Source organism: Colletotrichum fructicola (genome assembly GCF_000319635.2).
Source record: "Colletotrichum fructicola Nara gc5 chromosome Unknown KSG_Nara_v1_contig08, whole genome shotgun sequence".
NCBI lineage: Eukaryota > Fungi > Ascomycota > Sordariomycetes > Glomerellales > Glomerellaceae > Colletotrichum > Colletotrichum fructicola.
Window position 1 is genome coordinate 3,646,254 of NW_027094058.1, and position 17,117 is coordinate 3,663,370.

Sequence of the window (17,117 nt, forward strand, 5' to 3'; positions counted from 1 at the left end):
TTGTTCAACGTAGAGGTGCCGTCGATTGACTATTCTAAGCTGAAGAAGGAAGAAAGGACTTTACAGGGATAGGCACCTAACAGCGGTGAAGCAGGCCGGGTTAGGCGGCGTACTGCGGCAGAATAGTGGGTCCAACGGAGCCGGATCTCGGTAACTGCTCCGGCGAAGCCGGAGATATCAATCCGGGCTCTAGCCCGTGACATTAATATTAGTTATTAAGTATAAATAACTTTCATTACTATTAAGCTAGTTAAAAAGGATAAAAAATATATTATTAATTAACTATATTAATATAGTAAAAGTGGCGGCGGGTAAAAAACCTAAAAATTACGTATTAATAGGGGTTTTAGAAATGTCAAATGCAAATGGGTGTGGTGTTCGAGGTTGATCACGTAATCAGTCCGTGTTGTTCGAGTTTTTGATAAGTTAAATGTGACTTATAGAGTTTTTATCTAAAACAGGCGTGGAGGGGGAGAGGGAATTCTTTCGTCTCAAGAAGGCTTATGAAGTTTTTGTTGGACATTTCTTTCAAAAAGTCCGTGAATCGATCGTCAAAGTGTACAAGCATGAGTCCGTCCGGTACCCAAGAAGTAGGTAGGGGAGAGCAACGGTTGGCTGCTCGTTTCTCATTCACCCCCATGTCATTCTTAGCGACAACTGACTAGAACTTCCGTGCGCCATTCCAATTCAAAGGAAGTCTAACTATGTGTATATCTCATAAGAGTCAGATACTGTGATTCAAAGCTCCCGCACAGAAGACCACCCTGTCAGACACCACAACTCCTCCTCCACATCAACCTCATCCCACCAACCTCACAACACCACAACCCCAAGACACCCATCATGAACAACCCGACACCCGCCGTGCCTTCTCGCCAGTCCTCGCCGCCATAAACGCCAACCCGCTCATCCCCCTCCGTCACATCGTGCCCCGCTCCCAAGCCTTCTCGTCGAACACGCTCGCGGTCGAGAGGCTGCTGACGATGGCTGCGCTCGGGACCAAGATGGACACTGTGCGCAACGGTCGTCGCAAGATCACCCTGGAGCCATGGGCTTCGCCGGCCATCACGCACGGAAGGCCCGGGGAGCACGATATTCGGGGGGTTGGGGCCGGGTTTGTGCCGCCGCTGCTTGATCGGGGGTTGTATGACGCGGTGAGGGATATGGATGTTGATGAGATACACGCGCAGCAGATGTGCAGATATCTGAGGAGGAAGGAGGGTATCTATGCGGGGCCCTCAACGGCATTGAATGTTATTGCTGCGCTGGAGCTGGCTAAAGAGTTGAGGAGGGGCAAGAACGTTGTGACTGTTGTTTGTGACTCTTCGCTGAAGAGTTTGAAGGGGGTTCGCACTTGAGTTAGGACTGAGGAATTACCTGGTGATGGACTACCCGAGGATGATGGAACCGACTCCCTGGAGGTCTCATAGACACTCCGACTAACCCAGGAAAATCAAAAGGCTATCTCCCAAGATGCTCTTATAGACCGTGGAGATGGCCATAGTGGTCACGAAGCCATTTCTTGACCAAGTCAGCGATCAAAGCTCGTAGGGAGGTGCATCTAAGCTCCGTACAAGATTGCCACAAACCATGGGATTTGGTCCAGCGACATACCTAACCACGTTTTCGGTCGCAATCTCGTCAAGCTTGAACTCTTGATAAAGGCGGAGCAATTAGAATTAAAAAGAGGAGTTTTTTTCGGCCACGTAGCTCCGTCCTGGAGAATAACCAAAAGAGGCTGACGGGGAGTACTTGCACGCCATCGAGGACACATTACAAGTCTTAATCCCCGGAAGGAAGTCTAGAACCAATACAGGTGACAGTCATGGTCACTATGACAACGATGAAGAAGAAGCGAACGAAGCTTCCTCCGGCGGAAGAAATGAAGACGACTGTCGACGTTTTTGAAACAGAGTGTCTTCAAACACGATTCGGACGAAAGCTTTGAAACCAAGCGACTATCTTCGTCGTTGAGTTCATCGTCATGACTCATTCAGCCTGGTTCCTTACTTATCATTTAAAGCTGGTTGATCAGTTCTCGGTCGATTGAACACAGTTGCAGATTTCTTACGTCCATTCTCGATCTGAAGGAGTCACTCATAGTGGGACTATTCCCTAACTGTTGACCGGAATCTGCAAATGCGCCAGCTCTTGGCTCAAACAACGCAATCAGACCCTTGTCTTCATGTACATACAGCCTTCCTCATTTCGCACTGATTGGTCGAGCCCCTTGTCTGCTGTTTGTTGGCTCCTCGATGGACACGGAAATCGATCCATACCTCTCACAATTCGCTTAGAGCCTGCATCTGAACTGAATAAAAATTGTGTCCAATTCGTGCGCGGAGGCGGGCGAAGACTCCGGTATCTCGGGTGGATGCTCGCAAAGCGAGCACCAACAACGACAAACAACTGGCTGGAAAAGAGGGGTAACTTCCCTGTTCGCGGCTATCTTGCCTCTTCCTCAGGTCATTTTAAAGACTGATGTTCCCTCCCATGCTCCTTTTCTCCATGAGTCTTTTGTTCTTTCACATTGACTGCGCGGAAAATCAGGCCGAAGCAAAATGCAGGCTCCAGCTCAGCCCACGGCCGCCAACGAGGCGCAAATAGCTCCTGACCCGGCCAATGAAGTGAGTTTACCATGGCGAAGCAACAGCTTAAGGCTGCAGAATCGCAATATGGCGAGAGGTATGCTGACGACCGCCGACTAGGAGCAGGGCATCGCTGTTGACGACGGGGCCTCCCAGGGGGATGGGGAGAGGTGATTTGAAACTCTAGGCTCCATGCGTATGGAAATAGACGCTTACAAAATTGCAAATGATTGGTTGCAGTGTCCATACAGCTTCGACAGCATCTCTGAGCGAGAGCATCACCGAGTATCGGCGCCTTCACGGGCGCACTTACACCCAAAAGACCGATTATTGCCTCCCGAATGACGAGAGGCAGAATGAAGGGCTTGATATCGCGTAAGCTTCTACTATGCTCACGTTGTTTTGATTATTGAACGTCACCCATATAAAACGAGCTGGATTAACTCTTTTACTCGAAAGGCATTACTGGGAGACTCTATTTCTTGACGATAGGCTGTTCCTTGCTCCAATTGGTGACAGCCCCCAAGTAAGTCTCAGTGCAAGATATCTCAGCCCTGCAGTTTCTGATTGAAAAAATAGAAGGTTCTTGACCTCGGAACGGGGACAGGCATTTGGGCCATGTGAGTCCCGGTGCACGCTCTAGTCCAATCTCGCAACCGCTAACAAACTCATAGCGACTTTGCCGACGAATTTCCCTCGGCCCAGGTAACAGGCGTTGATATATCGCCCATTCAGCCTGGTTGGGTACCCCCAAACTGCAAGTTCCAGGTCGACGATATTGAGCAGCCATGGACATGGGACGCCGATTTTGACTATATTCACATCCGCCATCTGGAGGCCAGCATCTCGGACTGGCCTGCCCTCTACAAACAAGCATTCGATCATCTTAACCCGGGCGGCTACATTGAGATCAAGGAGCTTGACATTGAAGATCATTCTCAGGCTCTTGGCCAGGACCTGCCTCAAGACCACGTCTACCGTAGATGGGCAAAAGTCTTCTTCGAGGCCACAGACAAGCTAGGAAAGACCATTCAGCAGTCCCGAGACCACGGAATCGCCAAGGCCCTCAGGGAGGCTGGCTTTGTCGACATTGTGGAGAAGAAATGGCCTATCCCCATAGGCGCGTGGCCCGCTGACCCCATGCTCAAGGAAATCGGCGAGTGTAACTGGATGTACCTGGACCAGTCGCTCGAGGGATTTGCGCTTTTTCTTCTCAAGGAGATAATGGGTTGGGAATACGCCGAAATCATCGTCTTCGTTGCTGAGATGCGGAAAGCTCTGAAGGACCTGAGTTTCCAGCCCTTCTATCACCTGTAAGTCGGTTCATTCGGCGTCAACATGCGTACATGAAATCGAAGAGAAGCTAATCATGTCGCAGTAATCTTGTTTATGCTCGTAAGCCTGAAGAAACAGAAGAAACTCAATCTTGAAGCTCGGGGGAACCGAGATTGGTGAACGATCTTATCTTACCGTGATTGGAAGATCATAATCGGAAGCCTCTTGTTTATAATTATAAGTCAAGAACGTATAAATAATACAGTGTTCATCATGGCTCGTGAATAGAGGCTGTTGATTGAATTGCGTGTGTAGCGAAGGCAAGAATAGTTCTTCAGCCGCCAACCGTCGTGGCGTACAACGATTGGTCTGCTGGAGCTGATGATTGAGCCAGCATGCCCATGTTGATAAATGGTAAAAATTTGGGTTGAAGCTCGGCGGAACCTCTGATTTGTGTTCTCTTTCAACATGCACTGTTCTTGGAGCGACACAATCTCGCCGAAAATCAAGTCGCCGCCGTCGTCGTCGTCTTCGTCTGAAGCTTCGGGACCGACAAGCGAAGAGGGAGGCAGGGCTTGCTAATCCTTTAACTGGCTCTCACCTTGATCTTCCGGCTGGCTCTCAGGAGGGAAGACGTCTCCCATATTCTCTGGCTGCTGCATCACCGACGAGGTCCAGGCCATTTTGTTCGCCTCGTCAATGGTCAACGGAGCAAGCTCTTCTCCGGCACGCTCACTCCACTCCAGTACCTTATCCTTCAGATCAATCTCAACATCTCCATCTCCAAACATAACCCTCGGGGCATCATCCCTGCCACTGGAGCTCGACAGCACATCTTCATCAATGTCCCATCCTCCCTTCAGCGTCATCATGGTCATGATGCGGTCCCTTAGTTTCAGGAGCTCTGCTCTTGGAAGCATATTGGAGTCGTCTGAGGCGATGGTAAAACGGTGCCCGTCGTTGATCCGATACTGAGTGTCCGCAGAGATGAAACACACTTCGACTGGCCGTTCTGCTGGCTTCTCGATAATCCTGTCGGCCAGGTTCTTGTAGCCTCTCATCTTAGTTCTGGGATCCGTCGCAATGCCTTCGGGAAGCTCGGACCCTGCTCCTTTCCTCTTGCCCCAGTCCAAGGGCTCCAAGATGCGAACTGCTAGGTCGATCCTGTGAGGTAGACACAGAACAGGGGAGAAAGTGATCTTCCCAGTATCCCACAAATGGCGGGGTGTATTGTCAAGGGTGATCATATTCTTGGGGATGTCAAAGACATTGATGCTTAGTGCGTCCTTGAACTTGTCGCACGTGTTGCCGCCCCAGATGAATCCCAGCGCGTAGAGTGCGTTTTTACATGCTGCTGCGACCTCTGTGTGGACCACCGGAAATATGTGGACAGCCTCTGTGACGGTGGTATGAAGTAGTGTGCACTTCCCTCCATCCCTCTCTTTGATCTGTGAACAATATGTCAGCACGATCCAGACGCCAGAAAACTTACCTGGTCAATGGAAAACTGGTTGCGTGTCTTAATCTTCGCCTTGCCTAGCAGACTTTGAATGCCGCTGCCAACGCCACTCTTGCTCGTTGCCGGTTTAGAGGGTGTTGCCTGCTTGGAGGATGCTGTCTGCCCAGAGGATGTTGCATATGAAGACTTTAGGGTATTTCGCTTGTTCATCACTGTTATTGCATTCCTTACTAGGTTAAATTCATCACTTTTTGTGCATCGAATCAATAAATCAGCTACTCACTTATTGATATGACGTTCGCAACTGCGAAATCAACGCCAACAAGTATTGTTTCAATCGTTTCGACGAAGAACCTGCCACTTCTTACCTTGAAATCAAGGAACTGCTGGAGTTCTTCCACAGTTGCAACCAAGAAAGCAGCCCAGACGTTCTCCTTGACTCCAGTCTGGTCAATACGCCTTGGCGGTTCATTGGGTGTTTCGCTGGGGATCTCCGTGTCGCTGATCGCTTTGAGGATGGCCAACTTTTCTTCCAGACGATCAATGTACGGTAAGTCCGGCAATGAGGACCCGTTTCCTTCCGCGACGCTTTTGTTGTTCATCTCGGATGACAGATGGCATTCCCTCTCGGCAGACAGAGCTGGACGACAGAGCTGAACGACAGAGCTGACGATGACGACGACAGAGCTGCGTCACACAAGAATGGCAGACACGAGAGTTCCGCAAAGGGCCCTGCAAACGCTTCTCAATAATGAGACGGTGTCGCTGGGAAGACATGGCATTCGCAGAGGAGAAATCTCCAAGAGACCAGGGAGGAGGACGTGTGTTTTGGGCCGGAGAAGTCTCACTGTTATAGCCGAAAGCTCTCCAGCTTGCTACGAACACAGGCGATCGCACCAATCAGAAGAGAGCAAGATCTACGCAAACATCAGTAGATAACGGAGGAAGGTGAACGAAAAACACCTTAGTATGTGGGAACCTCAAAACAAAACTTACTCACATAGGTAGAATCTGCCATGCGAGACTTTGAAAAAAGGTTGCCCGTCAAGGTTCACAAAGCTGAGCAAGCCACACTTAAAATCGCCAACCAAAGCAACGGCAGAAGATTTTCAATGGTCTTTGTGGCGCGCTTGCTTAAGGATGTTTGACGGCACATTTGCAGCGCCGGTGTTCTTGGTTCTCCTTACTTCTTTCATTCAGATACTGAAATCATAGATACTGAAATCATAGATACTGAAATCATAGATACTGAAATCATAGATACTGAAATCATAGATACTGAAATCATAGATACTGAAATCATAGATACTGAAATCATATACTTACCTACTCAAAGCAAATAGCATCAGGCGCGAAATCAGGGTGCACTCATACTCCAAGTTTTTATATTCAAGATAATCTCAATCTCAGGATAAAACTCCTCAATAGGCCTCCTCTTCTGCTAGCCTGTTAATCTCCTCGTGCTCCCTGGCCACAATTGCATCCAGGTCGACGCTGTTCATCACCATCCCTCCTATCGCTTCAGAATCAATAAAGTACACTTTCTCGGGTCTACAGTGAAAGTATGTATCTTCCGTTAATAAGTAGCCTGACCTAATACCCCATAAACAAATCAAATGGACCTCGGCAACATTCCTGAACCGTCTGCACATCAAAAGTGGCTCGGGGCGAGAAAGTATTCGTCGTCGAGGTTGCGCCTAAGCCGTAGCCGGCGGACCTGGTGGGCTGCAGCCAGTAACTTGTGTAAATCGGTATCCCCAATCGAGAGCATATCACTATCGAAGTTGAACCAGCCATAATGCTTCCGCTCAAGGTAACCCTCGGGCACAGGGTCGAACCCGTCCCAGGGTTTCGTAGTGATCCCTTAAAAGGTCTTTTCAAAGCGATATTTATCATTAGCGTGTGTAGTCAGGTGCTCGCGGGCCTCATGGCAGGTTTGCAGCTGGGCAGGGACTTGAGTATACGAGCGCAGGTGGCGCATCATCCGCAGACGTTTGACCATCCAGTCCACTGTCTGCGCTCCTGGCTCAGGTCCGTTGACGTTGATAGGACCTAGTTTACGAATACAATCGCGTACCTCAACGATGCGGGGTTCGGCGGTCAGCTCCCAGATGTGAGCGCCAAGCTTGGCGGGGAGGTTTGGAAATAGGTGGAACGTTGTTGGAGCGGTAGGCATAGTGTCTGGTCATCCAATGTGCTTGCCGGTAGAGAAGTACGAAGTAGTGAACATAGAAAGTGCGGGATGAAGATATGCTCAGAACTGCTCGCTTGTTTAGTCGGTTGAGATGAGATAAGATGACTGGTGATGTTGGCTGTGATCACGAGTTACGAGATCGTGGCATGCTGGCGCAAGGCAGCATGCCAAGACCCATTAATCCCATCACGCTACGTGGCAACGAATCAAACCTAACGGTGTTTAGCGCCCCCGCCTAAAGGAATCCTTCCATCACGAAATCCTTCATGTTTTGGACTCAGTTTTCCTGTTTTTCAAGAGTGTCCGATCTCGCTCATTGTCATCTGCAGCTCAAATACACAACTCGCCGTTCAGTACTGAGCAAGCGTTACCGATGAGAAAATGGCATCGATTTACTCAAGACGTTTGCCGAGTCGATGCATCAGAGTCCTGGTCCTCCAACCTGGAGCTGGTCCCGACCCCATCACTACGAACCTGCGAGAGGCAAGCATTGATGACCCACCTTCATTTCATGCCCTATCATATGTCTGGGGCGAGCCGTCTCAGCGCGGAGATATTCGATGTCAAGGCCAACAGGTTTCCGTCACAAAGAGTCTGTTCGACGCCCTTCGCCACTTTCGACTTCCCACCGAGGAGGTACTCATCTGGGCCGACGCCCTTTGCATCAACCAGGATGATATGGAGGAACGGGCAGAGCAAGTCCAGCTGATGCGCGACGTTTATTCACGGGCGTCTCTTGTTGTTGTATGGCTCGGTCTTGATCAAGACAATGAGACTGCGCGTGCTATGCCGCTGATGGAAGCGATCTACCATGCATGCGAGGATCAAGCCCTGGCTCGCGGGGTTGAGCTACTGAGCATGGCTCACTTCACGATTGCTACGGAGAAGATGGAAGGTTTTGCTGGTGTCTCCATCTCTGACATCGCCTCGACCGCCCAACGTTTAAGCCTGCCGAAGCCCGACTCGAAGAGTTGGAATGCCCTCAAGTGGCTCCTATCAAGGACCTGGTTCACAAGGGTGTGGTGCGTCCAGGAGATTGTGCTGGCACGTTCATCTAGGGTTTATGTCGGCTCTCACTCGTTCGAGTGGGATAGGCTGGGCGTCACGGCCGCCTGGCTTAGCGAGCAGAATCTTGCGAACGACTACGATGTACCATCTGAACTCGACGGAATCGCCTGGGAAAATGCATACAGCATGTTTGATAAAAGCGAGCTTTCAGAGTTGAGCTTCCTTGAGATTCTCTTGAGCTTTCGCGACTTCAACGCTACAAACCCCAGAGACAAGGTCTATGGCTTACTGGGACTTATCAATGAGGCAACTCTCGAGGGGTTCGCTGGTGTTGACTACAGAAAGACTGTTGCAGAGGTCTACATCGATGTGGTGAAGGCCTCAGTAGCAAGCAGTGAAAGTCTTGCCCCTCTGTGCTATGCTAAGCATGGTGTTGAGTACGAGCGCACAGAATTTCCGTCCTGGGTACCCCGGTGGGATGTCAGCGAGGACGTCGGCAACATTCTTCACAGCATGTCGATAACGGCGTGGGAAGAGGGAGATAAACACGGCCTGCCAGGGCTTGTTGACTTTCAGTCTTCAACAGATGGCAAGGTCCGTCTTTCTGGTGTGCGCTTCGATACTATTGCCTGGATCACCGAGGTCTTTGACATCAGTCATTTCAAAGAGGACATATCCCCTGCCGAAGCCAAGACGCATCCTTTCCTTGAGATTTGGCACCGAGTGTCATCGGCGAAGTCTTACCCACTATTCAGTTCAGAAGATGCCCCATTTGGGGCAGTCCTTGAGATGGGACTGACACTCACCACCAACTTCACGGAAGGCTACGAGTTTGTGTTTGATCTGGAGCCAGATGACCGACATCGGTTTTACGCGGACTATCTTACTTACATCAGGAAACTCTTCAGTGTTGCAGGAAAGACTCCTGATACTTACGACCCTTTGGAGGTGGCACTCTGTGAGGGCGATGCGAATCGCTTTCGAATCGCAGCGTCGAGATCTTGCGACCAAAGACGCATTTTTGAAACGGCCAGTGGCTTCTACGGACTAGCACCAGCCTGTGCAAAACCGGGCGATGTTGTCGTTCTCCTTTATGGTGGACCCATTCCATTCGTTCTCAGACAGACTGAAGATGGTTGGATCCTGCTTGGTGATGCCTTCGTAGGGCCTCTGATGCCAGAGTCGGATAATGAAAGCATCAGGGAAAGGTTCGGCAAAGAAGAGCTGTTTATTCTCGTATGAGGTGTTCGTCAATGTTTCAGAAATTTTGGTTCTCCAGGGAATGCAAATGGAAACATCAGTCAGACAATACTATAACGGCCATTTTGACTGTTTTCGAAATTGGTCATGTGTTCGAAGTTGCTGCGCCGCCAACTTGCGCGCTGGCTGCAGATGTTGTGGTTATTACATCATTTTATGTAAGTGAATCCTTCGAAATGGTGGACCAACCAGAGGCATTCCTTTAATCCACAACAGTTGGTTATTTTGCTTGCCGGTTCCATCTGTCCATTTGCCGCGGGCGGAAACGTCGAGCCATGAGCGGGGTTGAGGGCATCGCTTAAAGACAGACTCACGATTATCTCGTGTCTGACTCCAATCTCTTGCGTGTGCTGATTTTCATCTCGGTCTTCATTTGTCCCCGTACCCTGCCTGGAGCTTGAGCCTCGGCGAACACTGAAGTGGCTGTTTACCCACGCATCAGCTCTCAAGATATCTGGCTATTGAAGAACTTAAGAAGCTTGAAAATGTCCTCCGAGCCTCCCACGATCCGCGAGCCAGACCAGGATGTAGATTTTGACGGCATGGACGGCGACTCTCTGCTGAGACAGCCCAAATTCCAAGAGAGTCTGAAATTTTTAGAAGATGTGAAAGTCGGTTGCATCCAACTTCTCACGATATCATCGTCTAACACGGGTGATAGAAGCGGTTCGAGACAACGCAGCCGGATGTTTATCCGACGTTCATCCAAGCGCTTAGTAAATTCAACCAAGCCGCTCCGCAGACTCAGGAAGAAGCCGACAGGAACATTGCGGAGATCCATGCCAAAGTCACAATCCTATTTCACGGACATCAGGATCTGCTGGACAGATTTGAGAGTACACTTCCGGCCGAATATTTTCACCAAAGGGCTAGATCTGAGGGTCAGATGTAAGGGTGGCTCGTTTTTATGGGTTTCAGGGATTTACTTATAAGCGTTTGTGAAACTTCAGAGGTTGAATTAATGACTGTTTCTACCCACGTGATGATGTTCAAGTGTGTCTGAAATGCATGCCGGTCGCTTCTGCTCACGGACGTCGGGGTGCATTAGTTCGAAGTAGCAGTTGTGGGACGTGGCCCGAGTTTCGCAGGTCTTGCGGCTTTTCTGTCCTCCTTTCGATTTGCCTCCTGGAATCTTTGTAAGCCTTGTCACAATACTCTAGGTGAACTGGTCCTAGATCGACTTTGTCTTCGATCGTGGAAACTTTGGCAGAGGGCCTAGGTTCTCCACATCGTTGAACACCCATGAAGCACGTCGCAATCCACAGGTTGACGATCACCGGGCAACTTTATATGATGGTCAATCGCATCAAGAGCCAGAGCCCCATATGTGACCGTGGCCATATTAGGAAGCCTGTGAAGGGCCAGGCAGGCATCGCGGAGGGGTTTCACGAAGCACATCCTCACGAGCCCAACAGCCGGTGGCAGCCCTCGGGTTTAACAAACCCCGCAACGGATACGTCCGTGCTCTCAACTCCAATATGCCGGTTTGTCGCCCTTTTCCGGGCACGTTACCTTGGCAAACTCCTTTTTCCGCAAAAGGACCTATCACAGCCTTCAAGTCGCTCAGGGAAGTACCCCGAGTTCCCCAAGTTAGCCAACAGGCTCGCGTGTTCGTCAGTTGACCCCGTTCTAACTAGCGGAGCTTCTCCGCAATCTCCAATCTATGCAATCCCTTGACCAACCAAATATCACCAATGCCGCTTCCCCGCAACAACCCAATGTTCTTGGCAGACTGCTGCCCTTAACCTGAAGATGAACATGTGCTCACAGTAACATCTCGAGAGGACCCATACCGAGCTTATTCTTTTTGGCTGATTGGGCCGCTCGATCTTGTCGAATCATCCGTCGCGTCCATCGATGTCGAAACACCGTGCCCGGAGCCGGGAGTTGCCCGGTCGCTCCCGAGCATAGACCAATCAAGAGCCGTGAAGCTCTCCCCATACCCCAGACTTTGCTTCATTCATGTGTGGGGGCCGGCCAAGTTCATGTGGAGATGGGAAGTCTAAATGTTCGGATCCTTCTTGAATGGGCCTAGAGAGCGTGTGAGATTTAGCCAGAATGCGCTGAGTGTGTGCCGAGTGCTCGGCTCTTACAGGGACATGCATGGTTCGGTAGTAGTGACATGTCGGCCGATTGCAGTACGACTACAACCCAAAGTGAGATGGTTCGGGCTTTTATGAAGCCATGACAACCCCAGCTCTTGGATACTGGAGTTGGGTTCGTGGAGACTGTCTTCTTTGACACCAGATTGTGTCAATCATTATGGCTACCAAGGGTGATCACGAGGTTCAACACCTCCGCAAAGCAGCCGAGAATGAGGTCGAGGAGAAGTTGGGCCAGTCGGCCATCTTTGAGGCGAAGCAAGCCTCTGATGATGAGCATGCACAGACATTGATGCAAGCCCTGACCCAGAACCGAAAGGCGGTGTTTTGGTCTGTCATGATTTCGATGTCTATCGTCATGGAAGGGTGAGACTGAATCATGCTTTGTTGACCGTCGGCCTTCTGATTCGTTTCGACTAGATACGATGTCATTCTGATCAACAACTTCTTTGCGTACCCCGAGTTCCAGAAGAAATACGGCAGCTGGTATGGCGATGAGATCGGATACCAGGTGTCTGGGCCTTGGCAGACTGGTTTGACCATGGCTGCCACGACCGGTGCCATCTTCGGTGAGATACTAAGACGGTATGGTCTTATGTCACAGTACTGATGTATACAGGCGGCCTGATGAACGGTTTCTTCGCATCCAAGTACGGCTACCGCTGGGTCATGATTGTCGCAATGGGGTTCCTCAACTGCTTCATCTTTGTCGTCTTCTTCGCCCACTCTGCCGCCATGCTCCTTGTCGGACAGATTCTTTGTGGCTTTTCGTGGGGCGTGTTTGCCACACTTAGTCCAGCATACGGTAGGCCTCCACCTTGAGACTCTAGTCTTCTGATATCACTGCTCACTAGAAGATATTTAGCCTCTGAGGTCTGTCCAACGAACCTTCGAGGATACATGACTACCTACGTGAGTTAATATCTAGCGACTCAAACTTCGAACATTCGCTGACACTTTCTAGGTCAATCTTTGTTGGGCGACGGGCCAGCTTATTGCCGCCGGCGTACTTCGTGGCTGTCTCAGTATTGAGGGTGAGATGGCGTACAGGATCCCCTTTGCAATCCAATGGGTAAGATCTCAATCCGAATCCAGCGCGATTATGTAGCTGATGGCGGATTACAACTAGTTGTGGCCAATTCCATTGATGGTCATCTCATATCTCGCTCCCGAAAGCCCCTGGTTTCTCGTTCGCAAAGACCGACTCGATGAAGCTCGGCGATCAATCGAAAGACTCAGCGGCGACAAGACTCAAGACCAGATCAATGCTCAATTGGCCATGATGGTCCATACCACCAAGGTTGAAGCTGGTGTCACGAGTGGCGTCTCATACAAAGACTGCTTCAAGGGTGTCGACCTCCGACGCACGGAAATCTGCTGCATCGCCTTCGCTGGCCAAGTCATGTCCGGCAGCAGTTTCGCATACACACCAACTTACTTCTTCACGACTGCCGGCATGAACACTGCCAATGCCTTTGAATTGAGTCTTGGTGCGAAGGGAATGGCTTTCATCGGTACCTGCCTGTGAGTTCCAAATCTCAAGGGGTGATGATGTTGGTAGAGGATTACTCACAATGCATGCCTAGTTCCTGGTGGCTCATCACTCATTGGGGCCGTCGCCAAATATATGTCACAGGCATGGGTATTCTGACAGTGATCCTGTTCATTATCGGTATTCTTGACGTTTCTGCTGGCAAGAAAGGCTTATGGCCCTCTGGTGGCTTGTGTGTTTTCTGGCTCTTCATCTACGTAAGCTCTCCATCCTGTACCAGCATGATAGTCAACGATGACTGACAATGCAACAGTCCCTTACCATCGGTCCAATCACAGTAAGAAATCCGGATTGTGCCTACAAAGCCTTCATTACTCACCTCATTTGCAGTACAGCGTAATCAGCGAGACTTCCTCAGTGCGTCTTCGGCCGTTAACTGTCGTTCTGTCTCGAAACGCGTATCAACTAGTAAACATCGTTTCGCAGGTCTTACAGACTTACATGATGTGAGCATGCACAACTTCATTTTGAAGATATCAATCGCAGGAACACTGACATATTGCGCGAAGGAACCCCACGGAGTGGAACTTGCGCGGGAAGGCTGGGTTCTTCTGGGCCGCCACTGCTTGCACCATCTTCGTTTGGTCCTTCTTCCGTCTACCTGAGGCTAAGGGACGGACATATGAGGAGCTTGACATTCTGTTTGCACGTGGTGTCCCGGCCAGAGAGTTCTCCAAGACTCATGTAGATGCATATGCGTCCTCCAGCCAGGTTGAGGATGTTCACCACGCGACCCCGCCGAAGGAAGACTTATAAAGAGAACCGCGATAGAATTTACCTGAGAGAGTATTCATCGTCATAGGTCACCCAGTTTAAATTTCTGTAGTCATATCACTGCCTTGCCCAGTTGCAGCTGCGCCACTCCAGCGGTGAGCGAGCGTGAGCAGTTGACTCGGTACGAAAGGTTTTGGCTTGTCAAGAACCAGAGGTGTGTGTTACATAAGCTTAATTAATTAGAGTCGTTATGCCAGCACTTCCGGTGCTATTTATACAACGTATTAACAGCAAAATATGGTTTCGCCTATCTCCGTGCTACCCACTATGTTAATTACTCTCTGAGATCCGACCGGAATCAGCGGATGCAGTCATGGAAATGTTGCTAGCTAGCTATCAGCACGTGTATCCAGCTACTCAAGTTAAATGTGTTCTCTATTGAATAAATCTGAAAAATATTCGTCCCAACGACAGTTGAAAATTCCTCGAACGTCCTGGTCGTCCTGAGTTGCTGATCAATCTAATCAAAACCTCGCTCGTTATGACATCTTTCAACTTTGTGGCAATCGCCGCTATAGTTCTTTTCTTGAATTTAGTCTTCGCAAATCCCCTCCCGATTTCCGAAGACGCATCGGCCACCCAGATTCTTCGGGCACGTGCGGACGAACCGCCACTGCCTCAAACGGGATATATGCAACTGGCCATTCCGCCGTCCGACACCACCCAAACTCAAGTCAGAACCACTGCAGGAGCTGGAGGACTTGGGGCCTACGCGATTCTGAATGACGGCGGAAGCATTTTCCTGGTAGTCGAGGTGGACGAGGACTACACAGCTGATGACTTTGACAGCTTCAGTGGTTACAGAATCACAGTACAGTGCCACGACACTGTTTTTCAATTTGAGCAACCTCATGATCTGCTCTTCCGTCCCAGACGCTCACTCTGGGCAAGAGTCTCTGCCAAACAACTGGACTTGTGGAGGGAAGAATACGAAAGCAATGAGGATAGTGACATTGATATCACGATTTGGTGGAAGAAGGACAATGCGTATGACGACGATTAGAAAGATAGCTCAATCTACTCTGTTTTTTGTTTAAGCTTGCAAAGGGCTCCTGAGGTGTTGTCTAGTTAAGGGTCTAGGAACTACTATGTAGTTTTTGGTATTTCTTTACGACAAGTATCAGAGAATAGGCAGGTCCAAATCTATTGTGACACCTTCATAGCGCACTTTTTCGAGATTTCAAGGGGTGAAGCGAGTAACTTATTATTTCTGGGATTGTGAAAGGAGGTATCTTATTAATTCTGAGATGAATGGGACCTCATGCATCACGTTCCTCAACCAGAGCAGCCGTTTCAATGTGGGCAGCTGAGTAAGGTAATTGCATCTGAACAACAAAGTATATGGCTACTACCTCGGTCAGCCCGACTTGGGCTTCTGGCCAGTCACAACAATGAAGTCGAAAATAGGGTGCGCATCTTTCTTATGGACCGCCGCTCGGACTCCAGCATTGAGAACAATGACTTCCTCTTGCGACCAACCCAGGACATCTTTGAAAAGAGCTGCGGTGAACGCCTCTACTCCCTCGAGAAAGTTGTGCCCCATCAAGGTTCCGATTTCCTTCAACCGCTCGTCCCTAGGCCAGCTGCCAATCGGTAACTTGAACTTCTTTTCACTGATGTTTTCAAACCCAGCTTGCTCGGTCCACTGTTTGAACGAAGGAGCAGGATCCATGGTCCGTCCAATCTTTTCGCAAGCTTCCATGAGGCCGTCCATCATCTGAATCATGGCGTTGTCCGGCTTGAGCGAGCCGTCTTCCGAATAGAGAGTGTTCGCCGACTCTTGAAGCTCCACCCATCCTCCGGGCTTCAGGTTCTCGTAGATCTGGTTCAGCAGTCGAGGCCAGTCCTTGATGGATCCGGCCATATAGCGGCAGTGGATGTAGTCATACTTCTCTGGCTCCATCCAATCAAGTTCGACGTCATCGATGATAAACTTGACGTTAGGCGGTACCCAGTCCGGCTGGATGGGACTCAGGTCGTTGCCGACGATAACCTCAGCTTCGGGGTGCTCGTCGCCAAATTGAATGGGCCAGATGCCAGTCCCCGTGCCGATGTCAAGGACTTTGAGACCCTCGGTGTTGATGGGTGCGAGGTAAAGGCGATCGTGCATCAATCGGTAGAAAACGTGGTGGATCATGTCCAGACGGTCTTGCTCTTGCTCATCGTTCGGGAAGTTGTAAGTACCCGACTGGTAGCCGTGGTATCTACGACCGTGCTTCCATTCATATCTCGATGTAATGGACTTGAGCGAGGTGCTGGCGCGCGAGGCTTCATCGTCCCCGTAAGAGGAGTCGAGTTCCTCCTGATCGACCTCCACCTCCACTTCCGGGGCGGGCCGCGGTGAGGCGGGTGCAGCCGTTTCAGTGACTGGGGAGGAAGCGGCGGGAGTTGGTGTTGGTTCGGCCATTTCAGGGTTGTCGCGAGTCAGTGTTTGATGGCTTTTTGTTGGCAGACTGTTGGTTGTTGTTGGAAGGCAACGACTTGACCCGAGAATCCGGTACGCCTCGTGGAGAAGGGATGAAGATCGGGGTGGGAAAGAAGAAAAATGAGACGACCGGGAGTGCCCAAGCCCATCGAAATCATGCACGCTGCAGAAATTCCGCAGCGGGGCGCGCCGGCAGATGGTGCGGCCACCCTGCAACTTAGGTTGTATCCATGATGGAGCTGGATAAGCGGAGCGCGACGTTTTATCAGTCCGAAAACCCGAGACCAGCGCTCCTTCATTGACAAAAGTTGACTAGAGCTCACTACTGACAGGGATGAAGAGGGTTATGCCACGTCTGATTTGACAAGTGTTTGGGTGAATGATTGGAGAACCATCGGATGAGGTGGGGACTAGACGGAATTGACTCGTTTAGAACATCCCGTCGATGTAATGACCATCCTTTCTCTTGATTGAGAACAT

General features: G+C 50.2%; 8 protein-coding genes across 8 annotated transcripts; 6 read left to right on the plus strand and 2 right to left on the minus strand.

Annotated features, from left to right (window-relative positions):
• Positions 1 to 1,004: 1,004 nt before the first annotated feature.
• cysK-0 (Cysteine synthase) lies at positions 1,005 to 1,358 on the plus strand (the record flags this gene model as incomplete). The annotated part of the gene is made up of 1 exon (XM_032024901.1): positions 1,005 to 1,358. The coding sequence occupies one exon, from the start codon at positions 1,005 to 1,007 to the stop codon at positions 1,356 to 1,358; it is 354 nt and encodes a 117-aa protein (XP_031878450.1).
• Positions 1,359 to 2,561: 1,203 nt separating this feature from the next.
• CGGC5_v014097 (Secondary metabolism regulator LAE1) lies at positions 2,562 to 4,018 on the plus strand (the record flags this gene model as incomplete). The annotated part of the gene is made up of 7 exons (XM_032024902.1): positions 2,562 to 2,627; positions 2,709 to 2,758; positions 2,829 to 2,963; positions 3,048 to 3,114; positions 3,168 to 3,208; positions 3,263 to 3,901; positions 3,967 to 4,018. 7 exons carry the CDS (start codon positions 2,562 to 2,564, stop codon positions 4,016 to 4,018), a joined length of 1,050 nt encoding a protein of 349 aa, XP_031878451.1.
• A 423-nt stretch (positions 4,019 to 4,441) lies between these two features.
• On the minus strand, positions 4,442 to 5,924 carry CGGC5_v014098 (uncharacterized protein; the record flags this gene model as incomplete). Its single annotated transcript, XM_032024903.1, has 3 exons — positions 4,442 to 5,311; positions 5,356 to 5,481; positions 5,691 to 5,924. 3 exons carry the CDS (start codon positions 5,922 to 5,924, stop codon positions 4,442 to 4,444), a joined length of 1,230 nt encoding a protein of 409 aa, XP_031878513.1.
• A 1,973-nt stretch (positions 5,925 to 7,897) lies between these two features.
• CGGC5_v014099 (Heterokaryon incompatibility protein 6, OR allele) lies at positions 7,898 to 10,063 on the plus strand (the record flags this gene model as incomplete). The annotated part of the gene is made up of 3 exons (XM_032024906.2): positions 7,898 to 9,732; positions 9,804 to 9,942; positions 10,001 to 10,063. 3 exons carry the CDS (start codon positions 7,898 to 7,900, stop codon positions 10,061 to 10,063), a joined length of 2,037 nt encoding a protein of 678 aa, XP_031878500.2.
• Positions 10,064 to 10,269: 206 nt separating this feature from the next.
• SNL1 (Paired amphipathic helix protein Sin3-like 1) lies at positions 10,270 to 10,676 on the plus strand (the record flags this gene model as incomplete). Its single annotated transcript, XM_032024908.1, has 2 exons — positions 10,270 to 10,395; positions 10,446 to 10,676. 2 exons carry the CDS (start codon positions 10,270 to 10,272, stop codon positions 10,674 to 10,676), a joined length of 357 nt encoding a protein of 118 aa, XP_031878534.1.
• Positions 10,677 to 12,046: 1,370 nt separating this feature from the next.
• On the plus strand, positions 12,047 to 14,194 carry CGGC5_v014101 (Maltose permease MAL31; the record flags this gene model as incomplete). Its single annotated transcript, XM_032024909.1, has 10 exons — positions 12,047 to 12,252; positions 12,307 to 12,455; positions 12,506 to 12,691; positions 12,752 to 12,798; positions 12,851 to 12,958; positions 13,016 to 13,410; positions 13,473 to 13,635; positions 13,692 to 13,715; positions 13,769 to 13,884; positions 13,948 to 14,194. The coding sequence occupies 10 exons, from the start codon at positions 12,047 to 12,049 to the stop codon at positions 14,192 to 14,194; spliced, it is 1,641 nt and encodes a 546-aa protein (XP_031878533.1).
• A 499-nt stretch (positions 14,195 to 14,693) lies between these two features.
• Positions 14,694 to 15,215, plus strand: CGGC5_v014102 (uncharacterized protein; the record flags this gene model as incomplete). The annotated part of the gene is made up of 1 exon (XM_032024910.1): positions 14,694 to 15,215. The coding sequence occupies one exon, from the start codon at positions 14,694 to 14,696 to the stop codon at positions 15,213 to 15,215; it is 522 nt and encodes a 173-aa protein (XP_031878536.1).
• Positions 15,216 to 15,569: 354 nt separating this feature from the next.
• On the minus strand, positions 15,570 to 16,619 carry CGGC5_v014103 (Secondary metabolism regulator LAE1; the record flags this gene model as incomplete). Its single annotated transcript, XM_032024911.1, has 1 exon — positions 15,570 to 16,619. The coding sequence occupies one exon, from the start codon at positions 16,617 to 16,619 to the stop codon at positions 15,570 to 15,572; it is 1,050 nt and encodes a 349-aa protein (XP_031878535.1).
• Between the last annotated feature and the right edge of the window lie 498 nt (positions 16,620 to 17,117).